Source organism: Spea bombifrons, chromosome 2, assembly GCF_027358695.1.
Source record: "Spea bombifrons isolate aSpeBom1 chromosome 2, aSpeBom1.2.pri, whole genome shotgun sequence".
Classification (NCBI taxonomy): domain Eukaryota; kingdom Metazoa; phylum Chordata; class Amphibia; order Anura; family Pelobatidae; genus Spea; species Spea bombifrons.
In genome coordinates this window covers 118955427-118979047 of record NC_071088.1, presented here as the reverse complement: position 1 = coordinate 118979047, position 23621 = coordinate 118955427, and the positions used below count along the sequence as shown (strand labels likewise).

Sequence of the window (23621 nt, the reverse complement as noted above, 5' to 3'; positions counted from 1 at the left end):
ATTACCAACACATTAAACTCACAGTTAAGTGAATGTGTTGAATCAGATTCAGTAAATAAACTCCAATGGTTGAAGGTACCATCAATGATGTCATATCTGTCATATTGTGATGTTATATTGCTTGTTCACACTAGTGAATAAAAATACACTTTAATACACTGGTGCCATAGAAACATAGACATTTCTCTCCATAGTAGCAAGCTGTGAATTTTATTACTCCGCAGAGTACAGCTTTTGCCCTAAAATGTCTAAATGAATCATTTTATTATTTTCAGTTTGGTGGCAACAAAGCCTGGCAGTAATGAACGGTAACCTAAGATATATGATGATTAATGGGAACTGCCAGTAACTGTAAGAAAAACTAAATAGCAATCATCCAGCTATTTGGTTTTAAAAGATTACACAATTTTTCCACTGTTGTGAATTTAATCTGTCTGCAATTCTCTGCAGCGGCCACTAGAGGGACACCTATACAAACTAAGTAAGAAAGGCATCTATTTGCGAAGGAAAGTCTCCGCTACCTTTCGAGGAAAAGTCCAATATATTTTCATTTTATCTTTATGTACGAAATCCAAAATCATTATGTTCATCAAAATAAACCAATAAGAAATGGTTGTATAAATTGAATAGGGATTTTTTTTTTTATTCGTTCTGTTAATGGGCTATCGCTTGTCAAAAACAACACCAAAGACACTAATAATATGAACATTCTACTTATTTCTGCAAAGTATTCTAAACCGTTATCATTGGTTAGAGCTTCTCGGGATCCGAAAGTGAGTTTTAGTTACTAATATTCTATTACAGTCTATGAGAAATGTTGAGGATACAACCACATTTATATAAGTTGCATGATAAACTTTCTACAATATAACAGTCTATGAAACATATCTATTCGATGGCCTCTTATCGTTTTCGTGATATCGTTTTCAGAGGACGGTGTCGAGTAATTTTATTGTGTGTTTGTTTTTTGTGCATGTAAATGTTCGGTTCTATAAAGTGGCATAGTATAGGAGTTTCCAAAAAAATCTATTTTGTTTATTTTACATTTTACTCCTGGTTGTGTTAATAAGTGACATCTTCTCTGTTAAAAAAAAAACAAAAAAAAAACTAATAAGTATGATATTTGTTTTTTCCCCCAAAGATTGTAGGAGAGTCGTGGTTTTAGTCCATACGCATAATATATTCTTCATACATTATAAAAGGCCAACTGAGTAACACAGGATGAGCTGCCTTTAAATGATCTATATTTGGGGATTTGACTTTAAAATCTTTAGTTACCTATGAATTGTTGCAGGAGGAGGTCCCTGGGTTCAGCAAAGTTACTTCTTTCTAATCCATAATGAAGCCAGCTGAAATTATTCTTCCACCTCACTTCACCCATACCTTCTTTAGGGAATAAAGCATTTTATATGTTTCTACTTCCACACTGAGGTCATTGGGCCCGATGTAGAAAGCATATACACAAACTATCTCTGTCTAGATAGATATTGCAGTTTTGGCAAACTTTAAACTCCATTAAGGAGGTTATAATGTATAGTTATAATCTTACATCCTATAAATATAGTTATAAACTAGTTAGGTCTGGTGCTACTGTACGGCAATGTACCGTGATTAACGTTAGAAATAAAATGTTCTTTTGTATCATCCCCTATAATTCCTTTTTTGTGTCTTATTTAATATTATATTACTAACTATTCACTAACTAATACTGTGAGTAAATATAAAGCTGCATGGGACAGGCATAACACTATCCTGAATCTAGGAGAAGGCCACTGACTGATAAAGGTCTGAGTCTCTACAGAAAGAAAAATGGGCAGACTTGAATGGTTCTTATCTGCCGTCAAATTCAATGTTTCTATATATTTAAAGTGATGAGGCACACACTACTCTTGATAAAAGTTGAGACTATGTTAATTGCGCTCTATGCCAATGTTTTGTTTATAGAGGTACCGGGGTGCTCCTCATCACTTTAACTATAAGTTTGTCGGCTTGTGGATCCAACCGGGTAGCAATACCCACAGGAGGCTGTGTGCAGGGTTTCATTATTTTGTTTTATATATATATATATATATATATATATATATATATATATATATATATATATATATATATACTGAATACCATATGGATCTAGTGGAAAACCATCCCAGAAGAGTGGAAGCTGTTATAGCTGCAAAGGGGGGACCAACTTCATATTAATGTCTATATATGTAGAATGTCATCAAAGTCCCTGTTGGTGTAATGGTCAGGTGTCCCAATAGTCTTGGTGTATATACTGTATATGGCACATATATAGAGAGTGCATATATATATATATATATATACTGTATACTATATGTGTCTTATAACAGTATAGCTATGTGTACCTATCAATATAGGAGAGAGAGGTGTTTGGGGCTCCTCGATGGTACTTCAATTTGAGGGTTGACTAGTGAGTGCACTAAATACTTTCCAAGCTCTCGGGCATGAGACAGATTATATAATTATTCTCCACGTGAATCCTGCAGTTCTGCCAGGGAACCACGCAGAGCAGAAGTACCGCTCGCTGTGTGGTCCCTTCTTAGCGCAAAGTTGCTGAGTTATACTGCCAACACCTGTACTTTATAACATAAGAGTCGCCTCTGTATTAAAGTTAGGTATGTTCTTAAATTCCTGTGTGGGGGAGAATCAAGACAATACCTGCACTCTAATGTAGTTTAAGGATTACCATTAACCTCTCCCATGCTATTTGGTTGTTGAAAGCTTCTCCTAAGGTAGACCACCTCAATATATTACATAGTAGAAGAGCTTGGTGTCAAATGAATTTTTGATGATTGAAAAAAAAAAGGAAAAAGCGGTATCAAAAAAGTTTATTTTTGAAAAAGTATTCCAAAGACAGAGAAAGCCTGAAATCATCATGATACTGGGAAGAGATAATCACTGAGAAGAATGTCACCGTGTTGCAGAGTACTAGGGGTTTAGTTTTTGGACAATGGGACATTATGATGAAACCAGGTGTCTTTGAGTTTTACATTCCTAGGATGACCAGTAACCTGTCTATCTATTGGTACCTATACATCCAGGTTAACAACATATCAAAAGAAGGGCATCAAAGGTGTATCTACATAATGTTGTACTGTGGTATGTATAGGACACTTCGGGTGGTATGAACCAATGAATCTGCATTTACACGTCCTGATGTATTTTGGACAAAATGTATGTGTGCTGTATTCTTAAATAAGTTTTGTGGCAATTTGAACTCCTTGGGAACATTATTTTGTAACATCTCAGCAGTCCTTTTATCCAGAGAGCCACGTTGTTATGTTTACATTACTATTCTATTAGAAGGGGTAACTGTATCTCGAGTGGTAGTATCTTTGGAGGCCTTAGCACCAGCACAGAGGGACCGTGGCCTTCTTCAAGAAGGAAACTACATAGAAAGTAGAAATTGCAATAGAATAGTGATGTCAACCTGGATATCCAATTTTGTCAACTGCAAAATTTAAAATTTTAGAATTTGCGCACTGCTTTAAACTTAGACGAAGGTGATAGTTCTGGAGAGTTGGTGTAAAATAAGTTGTGTATCTTAGAATGTAGAATGTGAGTGAGTTCAGTGTTTTGTATGCACTGGAAGGATCCCCATGTCGCCCGGCTCAATTAAACTTGGCAGTCATTAATGTTGCGCCACTAGCTGTTTGCCAACTTCTCAGCGGCTATGTGGATATCAGGTTACAACTATGTTGTTATAAAAATATTAGTAATCAAGGTCTGCTGTCATGTGCCTCGCTCCTAACAGATGCAAGGGAGCCTTTTATATTACCGTACAACCCAGGACAAGGTACGACGGTTGATCATATCCGCCATGTTTAGTGTAAGATTTACACAATGTACTTTTTAAGTATGTTCAGCTTACACCACACTTTTATACTTATCTGGTGACCTTCAATATCCAATTTTATGACTTTGCTTCAATAAAGGTTTTATACAGAGGTCAATAAGCATGGAGGACACCACGTTTCTGGTTAGAGCAAGGTATTGCCCGTGCATGCTGGAAATTGTAGATCCCGGAGGCTGTCTATTCCAGGGGTTTTGGGGTTCTTGAGCTGCACAGTTCATCATGTGTATGTATTCTGAAAGCCCTTCTCTAGAGATATTGTAGAACAGAAGGCATGATTTTTTTTACCATGCCATCTAAAGGTCTGCTGTGTACTATAGGGATAGTTCCAGTGTTCATTCAAAGGAAAGGGGTTAACCAGAAGTAAAAGCGACAAATCAAGTCTTTTCCTGTGGCTGTTACTGATTAGGGAACATTCCCCCACCCGAGAGACCTGGCACAGAATGCTCACGGGAAACGAGCGTAAATAAGATGACGGGAAATATATTTGGTTAACCACTTCCCTGCTATAATGTCTTGCAAAACTGAATGCTAATATGGATGTCTGTCGCTGGCTGGTAGAGGAGTCCGGTGATTTCTGCTTATCAAACGTCTATTTACTGAAGGATGAATCAGCTCATTGACACGTCAGTGCTCACAGGGCTAGACATTTCTGATAATGAGTAGGAATTCACCATAGACTTATGATAATTCAGAATGATACACATAATCAGCTATGCATCATTTCCCCACTACACGGTGTCCTGAGTAGAGGTGGGCTGAGGGTGGCTGGGTTAGAAAAGGCACTCAGTGAGTGGGGAACGTGGGTCCCATGCAATGCGTGGGAGGGGCCTACTTAACGGTGTTAAGGAAGCTCTGTATAGCCGTATCGATCCAAGAGAAGATGGAGTCTTTATTTAAAAGTTTCTACCTTTTACTGTGGCAGCACATAAGCTTTCGAGACTTTAGTGAGGCTTCAGTGATCTCTTCTTCAGATGGAATCACATTCGCTGGTGATGGTACTTGGGTCTCATACATTATTGTAGGGCGATCTACTAGGCAGAGCTGTCTTGGTGCCAGGTGTCCCAGGCAGTTGCTTTGGATTGTCTTAATCTACCAGGGGTGCAAGACTGTGCCCTACCACTGGGCAGCTAAAGCATTCTCCCTCACGCTGTGGTGCCTGGGACAGCTCTCTTGCCCCATGGAGGTTATGGCACAGGCAGGAAGATATTTTCTATGCTTTCTCACATTACTCCACAGTGATGTAAAAGGTACTAGAAATTATGTTCCATCCAGCACCTAAATTCCCTTTTATAGTGGAGTCATAAAGAGATTAATGCAATAGAAGCTGCAGCTCCCCTCCTGATCTGTGGTCCAACAATTCTCACCACTAATTGGCTGATTGTGTGTCAGGAAAGTTGTCATATTGAAATCAATGCCAGCGCCTTCCATGCTTGCAAAATCCCCCCCGTGTATTTGTGAGGGAGATACCGTGTCAATTTATATGGAATCTTTAACTTAAATCCTTGGTGCTAATGCCTTTTAAAATTGGTTGCTATGCAAAAAGACGTATATTTTTATTTACTTTTACAATTTACTATTAAGTATATTATAGAAGGCGGTCCAATAAATTCAGTCCTATAATACGTACAGTGGTCTACATACATTTTGATTGGGGTACGATAGGTGTGAACGTCTGAGGTCCTTGCGACGTAGATCTAAGCATGGCTTAGAACAGCACTTTGCGTCGGTCACACTAGGAAGCTGAAGTTTTCATTGTATCCTCGCATGCAAGGAAGATAAATAACTGTGCTTGCCAGAGCCAACTGCTTGACGCTCTGATTTAAGGTTATCTAGCAAGCTATATTTATTTATTCGAATTGTATACTGTATCTTATTTATGAAATGGAAATGTATTGTAAAAAATATTGTTATGTTTAATAGGAAGCCACCCTAAGCCACTTACATATTATTGCTTTAAAGGACATGAAAGACCCTTCCTTGTTTTCCCAAAAAGTTGCCAAGAAAGTATTCCGTTGCCCTCATCCCCCTGGCCTCACCCTTGGATCTGCTGTTGAAAGATGCCTAGCCTAGGACGCTGTGCCGGGGAGTGACCCGGCGCGTTCTCTCAGTCTGCTGACTAATCCCATCATTGCTTCACCCTACCCTAGGTGGAAATATGCGGGATGGCATACCTGGTTCGGATTCTCCTTTTTCACTGCCCTGTCCGTTTCCTATGCTATCCTATCATTTTTAATCTGATGGGTATATGAGGCCGTCGGGAACATAGGTAGGTGACCTGCAGCCTAGATGGTGGTTCAACAGATCTGCTTGTTCAATCCTTGCGTCCGATCTACAACTAACTTCGTAATCCAGCAACATTCTTCTACAGAACAAGAAAGGCACAATAAAATGTGTCTCTATCGTCAGATCAACAACAAAGCCTGATAAACCTGCTCCCACACCCAGTAATCTCTCCTTGTATAATTCTAAGAAACTCGGGGTACTTCTAGATTTCCATGCCTGCGCAGGAATTTCAGTGTGTACAAGAAAAATATACACGGCTCTGTGTATCGAGTATCACGTTGTCAGACGTTATGCACCTGGCATAAGCGTGAACCTGACTTACTTGAGAAGGGCACTGCCAACATATACAAGCGTTTTCTCCCGTGGCGCCCTTAGCGAGGTCAGTATACTAACTGTTTCAGAAGTGGTTTATTTTGGCAGCATTACAACCACACATATATTACACAACTGCTAGAAGTATAATGCTTAATTAGGCATGGATCATGTTCAAACATGTCTGTTCTGTGCTATACCAAATTCACATAAAGACACATTTATGTCCCAATTCTCTGAATCCTGCAAAGCAAACGTCAGGTGAGTCTTATTCTATGTTCCAAACATTTTGCATTTGCTACGGACCCAAAGGGCCATTGTCTACTTTATTAGGTAGAAAGCGAAATGTGTACATAGCGTGACAGCATCGCCAACACAGGGAGTGGTGTGTATCTACGTTATACAAAAGGTAGCAAGTCACCAATCTACACAACTGGATAAATGTTTGTGGTATAAAAACAGACGTAACCAAATATGAGAGGAGAAATGATACAACCTACAAACGAAAAAAGAAGAAAACAAAATTGAAAGTGTCCATGTCCCTCTCCCTATGTATTTACCATTATATGGGTTGGTGGATCTTTTACATTCATGAGAGGTCTCCAGGTATCCTGACCCAGAGGTCTTATCCACCATTTCCATACAGGAGCCATCTGCATTTATGGGTTATGGTTGTGGTGTAAGATGCAAGAGAAGGGGGTAAAACAAGCTGTGGGCAGGGCCAAATATTATTTACCCCATACAAAGATCACAGGACTGCCCCGGGGGCCTGGTTACCACACAGTTCTGGAGCGTCCTCAGCAAGTCCACAATCCCCCCACTTATGATCTTTGCTCCAGAAAAGTACGACCTCTTAATGGATTCAGTACCGTACCGTGGTACCTCAAAAATATTTGTATTTAATTTGCCAAAATCCTGAAATTATTTATGTTATGATCCTTTTTTAATACGTATATATATATATCATTATATTACCCTGGATTAACCATCTTTTAATGTGGGTTGTTTTACTACACTATAGATTTTGATTCATTTTTAAGTCTTGATATAAACCAGTATGTGAAAGGACAAAAAATTTGATATTCAACACCTTGGCGGAACTATGGTCTTGGTGTTTATTTGTTGCTTGTAAGGAATGTAGAATATTGATTTTATGGTTATATTTCCAAAGAAATAATGTAAATGTATGCATGATATGTGCTATTTGGGGTTCGGTACCTGCGACATGTGATGTCACTGCGTTCACATTGATGACGATGTTATTAGTCACTAGTTCAATGTGTCTGCTGGCCGTGGATTAGTGCCTTACTGTTTTATGATTTTGTTGGTTTTCTAAATAGTGAATTAGTCACAGCAACACAGTTAACAGTGAATTTAACACTTTTATAACTAAACGAAGCATTAGAAAAATTGTTCATAGTGCTACTGAATGCCCAACCCCTTCCCAGAAATAACTACTTAATTATTTTTCATTATTCATATTTTTTTTGGGGGGGGGTTGTAATTATCACATGACACCAAAACAAAAAACGTAACTGTTAGGTTGTTGCCATCGAAACGGTAAAAACTTCTTAAATGTTTCAGTGTTGTTTTTTACGTGATTAAACTGTCAAAGGAAAGAATAACATGACACATCTAATAAGGTTTGTTTGCTTAACATGCTTAACATGCTACAGAACATGCTATGTTTTGTCTAAGAGGAACAGCACCTTTAATCATTCAATGTAATGGGGTTACGCATGAAGAGCAATAAAAGTGGGTCAATTACCATAGCAACCAATTAAATATCCCCGCTGATTGTTCCATACCACCAATGTTCAGTTAGAGGCTCAGTTCTCTTTGTGTTTGTAGCAGGGGTTTTCCATAATAGGCCTCAGGGTTGGGGCCTGTAAGTCATTAGCTTAAATGGCTGGGGCCAGCAAGTCATTAGCTTAAATGCCAGGTCAAAATACAATTAAAGAAGCTGAAAAAATGCTTAGAATAAGCCTAAGGCTTTCCAGAAGAACAAATAAGCAAGTGATACTTTTTGTAGACCCTTAAATGAGCAAACTTGATGTCCTTCCTTGTTGATATCAGCCGCTTTAATGTCTTAATATCAAATGTATTATACTTGCCCTAGGGTCGGCAAATATTGACTAACCTTGCAAGGCTGGCCCTAGGGTTTCTAGGGCCCCAAGCCAAACTCTGCTTCCAGCATCCCCTACTTGCTTGCCAACATAAGAAAGGACCTCAGGTTCACGTCGGAGCAGGACCAGCTCTGCCTTGACCTTATTTGCTTCACATTTCAGCTTTGTCATCAATTTCCCCCAACTATATTTGTGTTTATCTGCTAAGAGAATGAGTAATAACGTACTCGTAACTATAAGGTGAGGCGTGCAATCACGCTAGTTGTTATCTTACATCCTGGATACTTATCTTACTCTAGTCTGCTTATATTATGCTAAAATAGTTGTTTGGAAGAATATTGTGAGAATTCTTTTCCCATGGTCATAAACCTGTCATGTGTGCTTTGTTTGTGTACATTTTGGTGCTGAAGACTATTTTAGGTTCTTTTGTTGCAGCTTGTCAAGTGTTATTTAAAGGACCAGCGTTTGAGTTATTGGCTCTTCAGAATCTGAAAAGGTTATAGCGTAAGAATATTAGTTAGCGTTATTCTCATTACATTTTTTTTTATTTTTTAAAACTATTATGTGGTAATTACCCTTATACAGGAATAGCACTGAACCATGCATCCTACTCATGGCCTCAACCTAGGTAATATGACAGAATGTGGCTGTGACATCATGAATTGCCAGCCATGATGTCACATCATTTTCCCCTGACATTAAAGGCTATAACTTCATGGGCAGAAGGGATAGCTGCCCCAGGTGCTGCAAGGTGAGGGGTGCACTTGAGCTGCCTAGCGGCAATGCCTCTGCACTCCCTTCCGAAAGTGGATATGATGTCAACGTAGGGCAGGACCTCCAATCCTGCCCCAGGTGCCAAGAGTCCTATTTATGGCTTTGCTCAAATATGTAAGAAATATGTCAACAAGGGAAGGAATGGAGGATCAACACTGCTTACTTCACCTAATACAGATGGCAGCTCTATATCCTCTAATCCCCACGGTAAATCTCCCCTTTCCTGGAAATACACCACTCCCTAGTGTATTATGAGGAACTCATGAAGCATAGAGCAGGCAGGCAATTTTCTTTGGAATACTTTTTTTGTGTAGTACAGTACAGGAACAAAGAAGAGATAGCTTCACTGCGAGTGATATTATACGCTGCATCCAGCAGTACTGTATATAGTTAAAAATTATATTAAACATATTTTTTTGCAGATATATGTATAATTTATGTATACTTTCCACTTGTGTTAGTTCTTTCAGCTATAGTTTATCTTCTAAGTTCTACCTCTTGCATTGTGCATAGGTACAGATCTGACTGCTCTTCACCGATAGAAGAGCGAAAATAATAACAAAACAATCATTGGCTCCAGGATAGTTGGTGTGCACCGTTTGTTAGGCACTGTCATCAGTTCCAATATCTGAAGTTGGTTTGGAAAAAATGAACCAAAAAAAGAAAAAAAAATGTTGAGGAATCAAACCTTGGAACCCATAGATTTGCTCAGTTTATTTTGTTTGATGGGGATTTACTAACAGGACCTTCTTCTCCAGATACCGTTCAATCCCAGATAAATCTAGATTAACATCTACAGAGGTCAGACGGGCTAACCAGACAGAATAAGGGGGTACTCAAAGAAAGGTGTGGAATCGGGAAAGTTGCTTAAAAAGGGGTGTCTGCATCTATACAATGTACAGAGATTTTTTAAAAGACCTGTTTTGTCTGCTGTTGAGGCAAGAAGTTGTGCATGTTCTTAAAAATTGGGTTATAGAGACTCCGAAACAACAAAAAAACAAATAAAAGGCATTTCTATTGCATATTACCATTGGTTTCATTGCTGTATTGAGCCAATCAGAATACAGCTAGAAAATAAACCATTACCATCTATAACCTTAGTTAGAGAACTTTTTTCAAATCCAGGACTACAAGTGTGGTTCCCGTCTTCATAACCATTATCTTAACTTTAATCATTTACTAAACTTATTAAAAGATATGGGAAAGTGATCTTAGTATCTGCAATTTGAAACTTCCAAACTAGGTCTGTGATCCTTGGCCCTATTTTCTTCTTGTTGTATCCTTTAATAAAAAAAACTTTTTTAAGATATAAGCACAATTTCAATAATTGGTCACTGACCAAGAGATGGCAGCATACCGTGTGCTATAAAATAGCGCAATTAAACTTCTGCTAAGTATGCAACTTCACTAATTGTATTTTTCTATAAACGTTACGCATATTTAACTCTGTAAATAATCATATTTAACCAAATGTGGCCCAGTTTTCCTTGTTTTCAAATTGATGTTTGTATTAAGTTATTATATTAAATAAAAACGCCCCCCCCCCTATTTTTCTTGCATTTAAGAAAAAATAAAAAGTACCAATATTACCACATCTGGTAATTACATGAAACCATAAAAAAATATTTATTCCAACTTCAATAACCAGTTGCTTTAACATGTTACTTTAGCTGGCTATTTGACACATACAGTTCAAGTTACTTTGTTCACCAGTATTTAACAATTTCAATACCAGGTCCCAGGAGAAAACGGTTACTCCATAACGTGTATCACAATAGTCCATATCAGCCCGCTTTGTGTATATGAAGATGGCGTATGCAACATATTTAACATTTCATAGCGCATCAGATGATGCCTTTGTAAAGGAATAATAGGCTTTATTTATAGTCATATGACCTCGTTTCAGCCATTGGAAAAAAAAAAGCATAAAAAAACATTGCAATGGCAAATATATTTAATGACGCACATACATATATGTGTATATATACGCGTGTGCTTGTATATATATATGTATATGCATATGTACACACATGATGTGTTTCAGGCCTCTCCAGGAATGTGTTCTCTATGGTAATGGAACAAGGATGAGTTTGATGACCCATCTCACAGTGACACGGAACGTCAAAGAACAAAACAATCTTTGGAAAAATTCATAGGAGTAGGAGAGTTTTTTTTCACCCATTACTCGGGCTTCTTATAGAACCAGGGGCTTGAAGGCTTTTTTAAGTTTTGGTATACCCCTGTGTGCATATGTGAGTTAGAAATCACATTTACATGAAACCCCAGTGGTTTCCTGGATATTTTTGCTTGTAGTTAAGTTCAGTCCAAGTCCCCTCTCTCTTTCAAAGAGGAGGATATGTTTTGCATCGGTAAATAAGAGCATTATAGAGCCTTCAAAAGGGTTGACCCAATTGACGAGGCTCACCCCTGAATGCCTTGTATTATGGGGTAAAGCCTAGGTGGCTCGCACAAAGTGTTCAGGCTGGGGGATTTCATTCACGCTAAGTTAGAACAGCTAGGGAGTTTTGGAGCCGCTGCTATCTTCTTCTGTGGGACTTCCATTGCTACTCTCGCAGGAGGACGTCTCACTGGCTTTAGGTGTATCTGAGCCATCTTCAAAAGCTTCAGGGTTCTCCAGCATCTCGCGGATCAGTGGAGGCATCGGCCCGGGAATCTCCATCTTTAGTGTGATTGCTCGTTCGGCACCTATCACATATCAATTAAAACATTAAAATAATGTAAAATGGCTAGTGTAATTGTATCATTCCCCAAGATTTACTCATATTAAAAAGTTTGGCTTTGTCAACAATACTAAAGGTTTTGCCAATACACATCTGCTCATCAAACAATACATTACTGTGTCTGTCACAAGCAGCCTTCACATTGTTCTAATGGATTAAGCTGTCTCCAGAAAAAATGTGAGGTATGGGGTGTATGTTAATTTCTTCATTTTGTATGAATAATTCTGCATTTGTAAGTTAGTCCTTCTTTATTGGAATCTTTAGTTGAAGGTGATACCTTTGGGCCAACACAGAAAAACATGTAGCCACACAAGCTTTCATGGCCTTAAGGATGTGTTCTTTTGGCTCAGAAGAAAAGACCTCCGAGGTTCCAAAAGCTAATATGACTCTACAACTTCTGTGTTGTCACTCATTCACCTTCAACTAAAGGCTCCATCTACTTTTGGACCAATACAGCTTTATACATTTTCCTTCTTATTGGTATTTTCGTTTTCATTACAGCCAAAACTTTTTTACCTTTTCCTAATAATATATTAAATAAATGACCAATAGCAATTACCTTTTGTGCTGATTCCACGCAGGTCAGTGATTTTCATTAGCATGCGTGGGAACATGTATGGTTTGTTAGGTCTTCGTCGACGGGCATAAAATTTCAGGGCCTCCAACAGCGGCTCTTGTAGTTTCTCAACCTTTTCTGGTTCTTCCAAGTCCATCCGATCTAAAGGCAGACAACATGTTTAATGCGATGAATCAGACACAATTCTCAAGTGGCTCTGTTCAGGCCCACCTTGTTGCCACAGTATTTTAGACTTTTCAGCGCATTCTTAGAATATATTCCTGCGCTGCTATTACCACAAACTAGAGACAACTCCACCGCTCTGGTGACATACACAGATTTACGTTTTAGTGATTTTAAATACTGGTGTTTGGCATATTAATGGACGTGTGTGGGAAGGTTTAAAGAGAGAGCTGCCATACCTCCACAAATTAGACAGATGGCGCATAGAAGTCCGGTCTCTGTGTCATCCATTTCCAATGGAAGTAGCTGGCCGGCAAACGCAAAAACCAAGTCTGTGAGGGGCCCGAAACCAGCATTGTGTATCTGGGTTCGGTTTAGAGTCAGACCATCGGAAAAGGTCATGGTGTCTTGTTCTGGAGTGTAGCGTGTGCAGATCCGAAGCATCTAAAACCAATGGGTTCATGTCATAAAAAAGGTCTTCACTGAAAGAATTCAGTACTATAATAATTATTTTACAGTGCTAGGTGGTGTCTTAGCATTTCTTATGTAGCCAAAAAGCTCCACTAAAAAACTTAACGGCACGGTGCAGAGGTTACCAAAACAACCAACAACTTCCAAATGCGCCTCAAATTACACTTTTATTATATCTGATACTACAAATAGGTGCTCTGTATAATATATTGGGAAGAACTTGGAGAGATCGGAGGTGCTTGTGTTTCAACTCACCAAGATGTCAAGGCAAGCGGCTTTCAGCAAGGTGATTTGGTCAGCGATAGTCAACGTGGCGAATCCAGGCAAACGTTTGGCAAATTCTACTATCTTGATTATGCATTTGGTGGCAAGTTCACTGAACTTGTCCCACAAACCTAAATCCAGCTGCACTCTTTGGTCAGCACTAGAGTTCTGTGGCAGAAGAGAAGAAGGGACGCATTGTTAATGAGGCAGAACCCACAAAACACGTATCAGTACAGACGCCAATCCTGAATGTTTGTGATATTAATACTGAACTCTAGTCAGCTTGGTTAAAATTATTGGAACATATGCACATTTCACTGTGAATTAGCTGTAGGAGAGTTAAGGCGATAGGACACATTCCATCTCATCAGTTACATTAAAAAGGCAATGAATGAAAACCCACCCTGTGCATCCCCCAGCAATCACGCCCAATGAAAAATGCAATGGCCTAAGCTCATGCTGTACATATAAGTCTCATCCAAGTATCCAGGTCAGAACATGGTTCCTCTAAGGGAATTTATACATTCACAAATGCCTTTCGCTTTCCCGAGGCTCTTACCGTGGTGTATTTGCCGAGCTGGCAGAGAGAAGGGAAAGTTTCCTGGTGAGCTTTGCTCACTTTTTGTATCAGCTCCTCCATCTCGGGGGGCATCTCATAGCTGTCCGGTACTACCACCTCCTCCTTCACTTCCTTCTTCTTTTTGTTCCTGTCATTTCTCACCGCTAAGGAAAAAAACAAAACAAATAGGGTAAACAAAACAAAAAACAAAACACAATATAAAAAATATAAACATTAAAACAATGTTTTTTGGAGTGACACATTATTAATATATATATATATATATATATATATATATATATATATATATATGTGCCACTCCAGTATAATACCCACTGGTATTGATAATTTGTGCCATTACAGAAATACCAACATCGGAACGACATCAATGTCCAGATAAAGAGTCACATGCAGTGTCGGTAAAAACCATAAACTGTGCCTGGTGGCCCAGCCATCCCCGACCTGGCACAGAACTGATCTGCGGAAATATTATTAATGCTAATGTCTTGCTGTAGTAAACCTGTTATTGCTCAGGGAAATATCATTTTATACTATTTAGGTGCGTGCGTATCCATATCACCAAAAATATTGTCTGTCTTTTTTCTTAACCCTTTCTGTGAAATCGCACGCACTCGTCTGACACTAAAAAGGTTATAGTGATCTGAAAGCACTGTATCATTGGTGATAAATCTGGTGAACGCTGTGAGTGGGAGGAGAGCTGTTACTTGGAATGGATTACTAGCCTTGTGTCTCCTGTCTCAGCCTTATTACAAAATACATTGTGACCTGACCTCTGGCCCTCGATGGTGACCTTTGTCCTTGCCTGCAGGTGGTGGGTATGATCACCGCAGGGGATACAGAGATGCATCATTTTTTATCTTTTTTTTTGCTCTCCCAGTCAATTCTTCCTACTATTCTCAAGAAACCAGAGGTATATGGGGGGAAAAAAACCACGAAGCATAAAAAACATACTTAATATCCGTTTCAGGGGAGGTGCAGCAGTCAATTATAAAGAAGAGGTCAGTGATCAAGCCAATTGCTTCTTAAATTGTACTGCTCCTCAGCAATTTAAGAAGATTAATGGTAAATTAGGACTTCGACTAGCCTTTCTATCACTGTCAATTAAATACACAGAGAATGTAAAAATCTTCTATACTCATCAGATTTGGTGGGCTAGATATTTTCATAACATGGGAATTTTCACATTGTCTACACGTATATGGTATCATTTCCAAGCCAAGCATTTGGCATGGCTTACGTTTTTCTGACAAACACAAATCAATGACGAACATAAACCAAGAAGAATCAGCTAAGCAAACGTGAATGCGTCAGAATGTTATCCAGTTGCCTTTTGTGAATAGGAGCTTTTCGTGACGCCCTCTCTGGTTCTAGAACGTTTGTGCCCTCTCTGCATCTCTCCTCGCTTTCTATCTCGTTCACCCACCTCCCTTGTGTCCCGACTTTCCTCACACATTTCCTTGTGAACTTCCTTTTCACCTCGGGATAAAGTGTGCGGGACCCTAACAACAGGAAGCCAGGCGCCGGAAACCCACTTATAGCACGAGAAGGGCATGAGCAGAGAGAGCCAGAGAGAAGGAATGAGAGAAAGAGACAGAAGGATGGGCATAGGCTGAGAACGAGACGGGGAACAAAAGGAATGTGCTGCTTGCGTGACAAAGGCTCAAAGCTCAGGCGAAAAGAGGAAGAGAGGGAGTGAGAAAGAGGGCAAAAGACTATGAGAAAAAAGAAAGAAATAAAGTAGGATACTGGAGAGAAGGAGAGCCCCAAGGTAAGACAGGGAAGGATTTATGTACGGTAATACACAGAAGACAGAGCCCTGAAACAAGAAACTTACCGTGAATAGACAGAACAGGCAGGTTAAGAAACAAAAGAAAAGAGAGGATGAAAAATGACTTCTTACTGAAGCAAATAGATCCATTCACAGAAGTATGACATTGATGAACAACGCTAAAGCATGCAAAGTGATCAGTCTATCTCTCAAGAAGGTTTTGTGAGGTTCCTAGTAAGTGTTATGAGAAATTCCGGCCAATACGGTGGCCTAAAATCAAGTAATCAAAGAACTGGACTGTGTATATTACTTACATATTTATAAGTCCTATCTTATCACGTCTAGGTAAAAAGGGCAGAACATCTAAAACATTATCTGCAAACATTGATGTAGAATCAGTACCTACTATGGCCTAACATTTCAAAGTATCCTCTGGGAAAACCCACAACCCAAAGTGAGTTGGTCAATAGGACCGAGACCAAGAATCAACCACCTCAGCTCATCAAGCAGGATCTTCTAAATGTCTGCAGGTGGACCAACTTATGTTTACTGATACACATCCCTGAATTAATTCCAGTTGTGGTAATGCTGCCATGCTAGCTTCTCTCCATCATACTTTCTCTCCATTATACTGTACCACTATCGGGATCCTCCTTGTACAGCAAATTACTCACTTCACATGTCCTAGTAGAGTTTATTATATGTTCTACTGCTGATAATATGATGTTTTTCACAACTATAGGAGAAATTTTATTTCTCTATTGCAAATCTTTACCGGTTAATTAAAAAGCATAATTTGAGTATGAAGTATTATTTCATACATGTGCAACATTTATTAACCTTTTTAGTACATCATAATTTAAACTGCTATGGAGTTAAACTGTGACAACTACAGTGCATTTATTCTATGGGCTACACAGAAGGAGGGGATGATAAACACAGTAACAAGAGAAACCTGTACACACAAGGCATCCCTACAAAATCTTGTTCTGACAGAGCTACAAATAAAAAAGTAGCGGGTATTTGATACTTTATCCTACTAAATAAAATTCTGCAATGGTTTGTGGTTAGTACAGTTTAACTCGGTATTATTTACACTGTTATTTTAGATGCCCAAGGCGCTCCAGACATGAGTACACATATTGTAAAACAAGCCTACTGATATTTGGCACTTTTGACACTAGGTATAACCCGACTGATGTATCCCAAAGACTACAGCCTTCTTCCTTTTGTCCCTGTGGGATATCAGAGTAAAGGGCCGCTCACTTAAAAGAAAAGAGCGGGGTCTGATTGTTACTTGAGCATCTGTTTATCCTTCTGGAATTCAGAACCAAGGAGCCTCTTCGTGTAAAAACTCTATTTACTCGAGCACCCGAGGGACAAGATGAGGTGCTGGAATTACAAGGAATGTGTCCAGAGCCTAAACTATCTCAGACACTCATATGCAAGATTTGAGATGTGAAGAAACCTTTTGTGTGAAATCTGCCTGGTTTTCCTTTGTCTCGAGTGCTAACAGAAACCTAAAGTAACGTACCTTCTTTTGACATCCCAACCTGGAAACACTTCTGTAGTCTGCAAAACTGGCAGCGATTCCGAGTCACCTTATTGATCTGGCAGTTCTTGTCGCGGTGACATGTGTACACCATGTTTTTCTGTATACTGCGGCGAAAGAAGCCCTGCCAGAAAGAGGGAAGGGTATGAGATGAATGGATGGGGTTGGCGTGGGACACGCGGACAAGAAAAATAAAAAAACCAAACTACAAGCGAGTCATAAAAGGGCAATGGGATAGTGCTACTATATATATATATATATATATATATATAGTAATATTATAATTATTGAATACTTATGGAAAATTCAGTAAAACAGAAAAAACCAGGCAAGTTTGGGATGACAGACATTTATGTTGGAAATGCACAGAAGAATATAGTAAAATAAACCGCACATGAGATGGAGGGTGAGCTGAAGGTATTTGCAAAGATGGGAAAATATAAGAGAAGGATTATTTTAGACGATAATTACACAGAAGGAAAAAAAAGACACACGAAAGATAGGTACAGAAAATGAAAAGGATATATTGAAAGGAAATCAGACAGTTTATATGACAGCGAGATAAAACCATTTACCAATATGTACTGTATAAGCAATCTATGGACATGTCACTTTGTCCATAAATGGTGGGATGAAAAAGACTCTGCGACTACGCAATGTAGGAGATCCTCTCTAAAAACTATTACTTGTGATCTGTTCCCAAGAAACAACTACTCGAGAATTGTATCTGTGATTAAGAGCAAGCGTCCATGACTGTCCTTAATTTAGCTTTGGTTAAACTTGCTGGACACCCAATTGCCAAGCGTGGAGCTCCTGGCTTCTTCAGCTTAATGCAGGTTCCAGCTCCCTGACTTTTATTTGCATTTCTACAAAACCTCAGGGAGTCTGATTTTCCCCGGAACAAAATTCATTCAAACTCATTTGTAAATTCCCCAAAAAGTACATTTTCAGCTTGGAACTATTGCTGACCCATAGCAATTAAAAATTTCAATCACAAGTTAAACTCGTTGACTCAAGAAACAGTTGCGCCAAGATGACTTGTGTCAAGAAACCCAGATTTCCACTGTGAAGAATACTACAACTTGACGAAGGTGCAGCGTCTCACCTTGCATCCCTCGCACGAGCTGACTCCGTAGTGATAGCCAGAAGACTTGTCATTGCACACAAAGCAGGGCTTGTAAACACGTGGAGGTGGCGGAGGCGATGGTGAGCTCGGGACCATTTCCTCGGAGCTGGTACTTTGGGTTTCCACAGCTAAACACAAACAAGGAGAGACAAAGAATGGGTCAGGGATATATGGCAAAGTAGCAGCCATCATAACAACCAATTAGTACTGTGTTAAATACTTACTGCATAGTCATAAATAATGGCTAGTCCCGCAAACTATGTTCACAAGACAAGGAACCAAATCCGAGTGCTTGGATTCTGAATATCATACTCATAATACATCACTTTCATCTACATATTTGCTTGAACCAGAACTCACACATCACACACAATTTTTACAATGTTTAAGACTGAACCTTTAATGAAAAAACATTAACAACTGGTAATGCTACATACCAACTGAAAATGCTTGGCAGAAGAGCTTGCAATCAAAGAGGTTAAAATTATTGTAGTTTATTTATGGTTGTTGTTTCAAGATGCTGTCAGCTTAAGATATACATTTTGTACACAAACACCTTGGATCTGAAAGAAGACTTTTCCCTATACAGTAACTAATATTAGTCAAAAAACCCGAGGTAAAGAGATGCCAGTGAACCCTCGAACCCAAGACCTCTTAATACAGAGGGATTTCATTAGTCCTTCTTGCCTATTAGGCAATGCCTTTGACTAAAGGAAGCAGAAATGTGAATATCTACGAAGACATGTGCTACTAATTTAGTGCAGCTCAAAATAACCAGGAGAGAGGGAAAGAAGGCAGCCTTAACCCTAATGTAACCTGGCCCTTGCAGCCCCCCTCAGGCTGAGAACATCCCCCAGGGGCAGCCTGCAGATGCTTTCTATCCCAGCTTTCAACACACACAGAATTTCCTGTTACAATGCCCTGAAAAGCACATTCCAGCACAGACAGGTTAAAGGAGCGAGCACTCCGAGAAGCGGGCAACGCAGCCCTTCTGCTACATCTGCGGCCCAGGGAGCCCGAGTCTCCGTGTCCCACCTCCCCTCTCTTTCATCTTTCTTCGCATTTTTTCATAATGCTTTCTGTCTGTCAAGGAGTTCTCTTTTAGAATTAATTTATTGCTATTTCTGCAATAAGAAATAAGTCTCTGTCACTGGCTGGCAGTGTTATTTATTGGCGACGGTCTCTGTCACTGGCTGGCAGTGTTATTTATTGGAGACGGTCTCTGTCACTGGCTGGCAGTGTTATTTATTGGCGACAGTCTATGTCACTGGCTGGCAGTGTTATTTATTGGCGACGGTCTCTGTCACTGGCTGGCAGTGTTATTTATTGGCGACGGTCTATGTCACTGGCTGGCAGTGTTATTTATTGGCGACGGTCTATGTCACTGGCTGGCAGTGTTATTTATTGGCGACGGTCTCTGTTACTGGATGCCAGTGTTATTTATTGGTGACAGTCTATGTCACTGGCTGGCAGTGTTATTTATTGGCGACGGTCTATGTCACTGGCTGGCAGTGTTATTTATTGGTGACGGTCTATGTCACTGGCTGGCAGTGTTATTTATTGGTGACGGTCTATGTCACTGGCTGGCAGTGTTATTTATTGGTGACGGTCTCAGTCACTGGATGGCAGTGTTATTTATTGGCGACGGTCTCTGTTACTGGCTGGCAGTGTTATTTGTTGGCGACGGTCTATGTCACTGGCTGGCAGTGTTATTTATTGCTGAGCAGATTACTCCCTTGATAGCAGTGTTTGTAAAAAGCAGGTATCAGTCTCACAAGATGACAGTGGGATCCATCAGCAAGTGCATTAATTACTGGACCCCAATGTCCGTTTACTGATAAGCACCTCACCTACTGCATGACCGGCACATTTACTGGTGAATGAACCAAGCTGGCTCATACTGAATTGAACAGAAAGCAAGGCTAAGTCTAGAGGGCCACTTTCAGTCTCCTGCACACCAGAGGGAACATGTGTCATAGCCATATTTATGATACCTGGAGACACGTTTCTATCTCTACCTCCTGCTGAGACTGCCTATGGGGTGATATAAATCACCCGTACAGAACAGGAAACCCATGTTTGATAGGTAGGCCACAACTCAACGTGTCCTCTTTTTGCTCTCCTACTGTACAACAAAAAAAGCTGCCCAACAAGATCTGCTCTATTTATGAGATCTCACAGACAATGTCACTAAGGTGGAATACTCGCCATATCGTATATAAAACCAACAACCTGACACTACAGAAGAAGCAAGAGAAAGCCTGGCTCCAAAAAATAAAGGCGGTTGTGAGTTAAACCTTTACTCAACAGCCCAGGCATCTGTTACATTTCGAGCTGGCATTCATTAGATCATTAAATGCTACTTTACTTTACTCTTACTAATCAATATGATTCCTGTTATTTTCTTTGAAGGGACTGAAGCCAATGTATCTGACATCAATCTTCTATTCACTAACATGACATCATCCAGATTGCTAAAGCCACTCGGGAACTAATCCATCAAAGACATGAGGTGTTCCTTCTTTCTCCTGCCCTCCTGTCTGCAATCAAGATTCTGTTATCCACAATGAACTGGCTGACAAAGACAAAGTGGTATGAAACCCAATGAAGGTGTACATTACAGAGAAGGGGTGGAGGGGGAGACAAAGAAAGGAATCCCCCAATAGTACATCCTAACAAAGAATTCTAAAGGCTCCGCTACAATGATGTGTGTCCTCGCGCCCACCAGTACAGGTTTTCTTCTCGTATCGCAGGTTTTCACGTCCACCCACCACACAGTCATATAGAACCTGCAATACCAGTGGACATTTTTATCCTTGGGGAATCTTTAGTTTAAATTCCTGTCCTGAAACAAGGAATGTGCGTCTAGAAGATAGCACCTGTCCACTCCAACATGATCTACAGCCCACATAAAAATACATTTACACGCTGGCTATACTGTTTATGTCATCCTCTTTCTCCGAGTAAATTATATTAATGGCACTAAAAATACCTGACGCAGTGTCGTTATGCTTAAGACCAGGCATGTTAAGCATTTGGCCCTGGGGCCTAATGATGCATTTTTGTCTTGTAACCCCTCCATTACAATTCGGTTTATGATGAGCCCATGGGTAATCCCACAGGGCAAGTGATTCTGGAGGTAATGATAGGACCTGCTTAGAGGCATCTCACATTTATACATCTCCAGTGTATTGTTATAACAGAGAAAAAAGTTACTCCAGTATTAGAATACCAGTTACCCCAGCGGTGAAATAAAGTTGGGTAACAGAATGCTTTGAAATTAATGTATCCCCGGTAATTACATGGCAGTTTTTTATGCAATGCAACAAAAACACAAGAGATAATAACCAATTCATAGAACCTAGTCGTTCGTGTGTTAGACGGGTGTGAGATGTTTCCACTACTAGGTGGTGTTCCCATTTTCGCTTGGGCTAATATTGCTGTTTAAATTTTTCTCGTGTTTAAAACTCCCAAGTGTTTTTTGACACCATACACCTCTTATAAAGAGATCATATTAGGTATATGGGTGAGAAAAAAAAGTAGGTAACACAATTCATGTGGCTTTGGGATATCAAGATAGCCTGGTGGCTATAGCCCCCTGTGTGCCTGCTAATATTAACCGAGGGGGTATTGATCTCTAGAGGTCCATTATTGATTAGAGGACGTATTGCATGGTAATGGGTTTCTGAAGCCACCAGCAGGGTGAGGATTAATGAGTAACAGAAGCAACGCATCTTTCTCATATCCTTTCATATCAATTGTAGGTATCACTTTCTGATGGGCTTTTATACTTGGGGATTACCTTCCCCCGGCCACAATGGCATGCAATTACTATGCAAAACATCACAGATTGAGCAGACAATGCACTGAAAGCAGGGTGATTTTCACCTCTTTAAGATAAGAGAATGCATCATATTCTAATGCCGTTGCCCACCCCCTCAGCACAAACACCTCTGTTTTACAGCATTTAAATGCCCCAGCAGGGAGGGAGACCCCTTCCAAGTCTTCCATCCTTTATTTACATACAAAGGGCTGGAGACCGAATTGCTGATTAGGATCTTCATTGCGAGGCGGTATTTGCTTGGGAAGATGGCAGCGTTGAGGTGAGCTTTCAGAGATCAGCTCTACCTCGCTGCTCTTCTAAAATTTCCATTCTTAAATTCCAACAGGTTTTTGCAGGTTGTTATTTTAAAGCCCCGACTGCCAAGGAGATGAGAAAAAACAATGCGTTGTAAATTCAGCAGGAACTACAATTTGGGTTCTTCTTTTAATTGATTTATTGAAGCCGTGTCCTTTTAGGACCGACGCAGATCCCCCGCTGTGATGCAATAACAGAGGACCTCTGAAGGTTAATAAACATCTCTCTCAGTTAGATTCTAGTACTGAAGACATCCAGATCTGGACAAAGTCACGTGCATTTTAGGAGTCACATTAAAAGTATTTATGGACATTAGTATGACACGGCGTGAAAAAAATGAGAAATTGGAAGAAAAAAACGTGGATGCTACTGGGATTATTCCACCCCTGAGCATACCATAATGACGATGCTAAATTACAGAAAACATATCTTCAGATAATAAAAGTCAAGATCCACTGAAGAAAATAATGTAAAGCTTATTTACCAAAAAGTCTTTGCAGTCTATAATCATATCACACTAATCGGCAAAACAAACAAAAAAAAGGTTGATGATGGAGGCTGCCATCTTTTTTTATTATCAGAACCAATAAACGGTAAAGACTCAAATTTTTTCTTGGATTTATACAGCTATATCCATTTTCCTTAGTAAATAGGATCCCCCTGACCAGGGATATCTCATTGAACATTGTTCCCTCTATGGCCAGAAAGGGGTTAATACCATCTCATACCTGAGGGACCGGTTGTGTCAGTTCTCAATCTGGCAGAATTAGGAGAGGGGTATTTGCATTAGTGTGGGAGAAACCCCCCACCCCCCCAAAGTGTTGAAAAGCGTCTCTGCTTAGTATTGCTGAAGCATTTTAACCTATTGTC

General features: G+C 39.7%; 1 protein-coding gene across 3 annotated transcripts in view; it reads right to left on the bottom strand.

The window, feature by feature from the left end:
* Window positions 1–10971: 10971 nt before the first annotated feature.
* Window positions 10972–23621, bottom strand: part of RARG (retinoic acid receptor gamma) — an 80085-nt gene continuing 67435 nt past the window's right edge. For all 3 annotated transcript variants that reach the window (XM_053456225.1, XM_053456226.1, XM_053456227.1), the window contains 7 exons: window positions 18593–18741; window positions 17470–17611; window positions 14147–14310; window positions 13579–13755; window positions 13092–13296; window positions 12673–12831; window positions 10972–12078 (listed from right to left, as the gene is read on the bottom strand). In XM_053456225.1, coding sequence (XP_053312200.1) covers window positions 11888–12078; window positions 12673–12831; window positions 13092–13296; window positions 13579–13755; window positions 14147–14310; window positions 17470–17611; window positions 18593–18741 — 1187 coding nt within the window. In that variant the 3' untranslated portion in view covers window positions 10972–11887. The remainder of the gene's footprint in view (window positions 12079–12672; window positions 12832–13091; window positions 13297–13578; window positions 13756–14146; window positions 14311–17469; window positions 17612–18592; window positions 18742–23621) is intronic.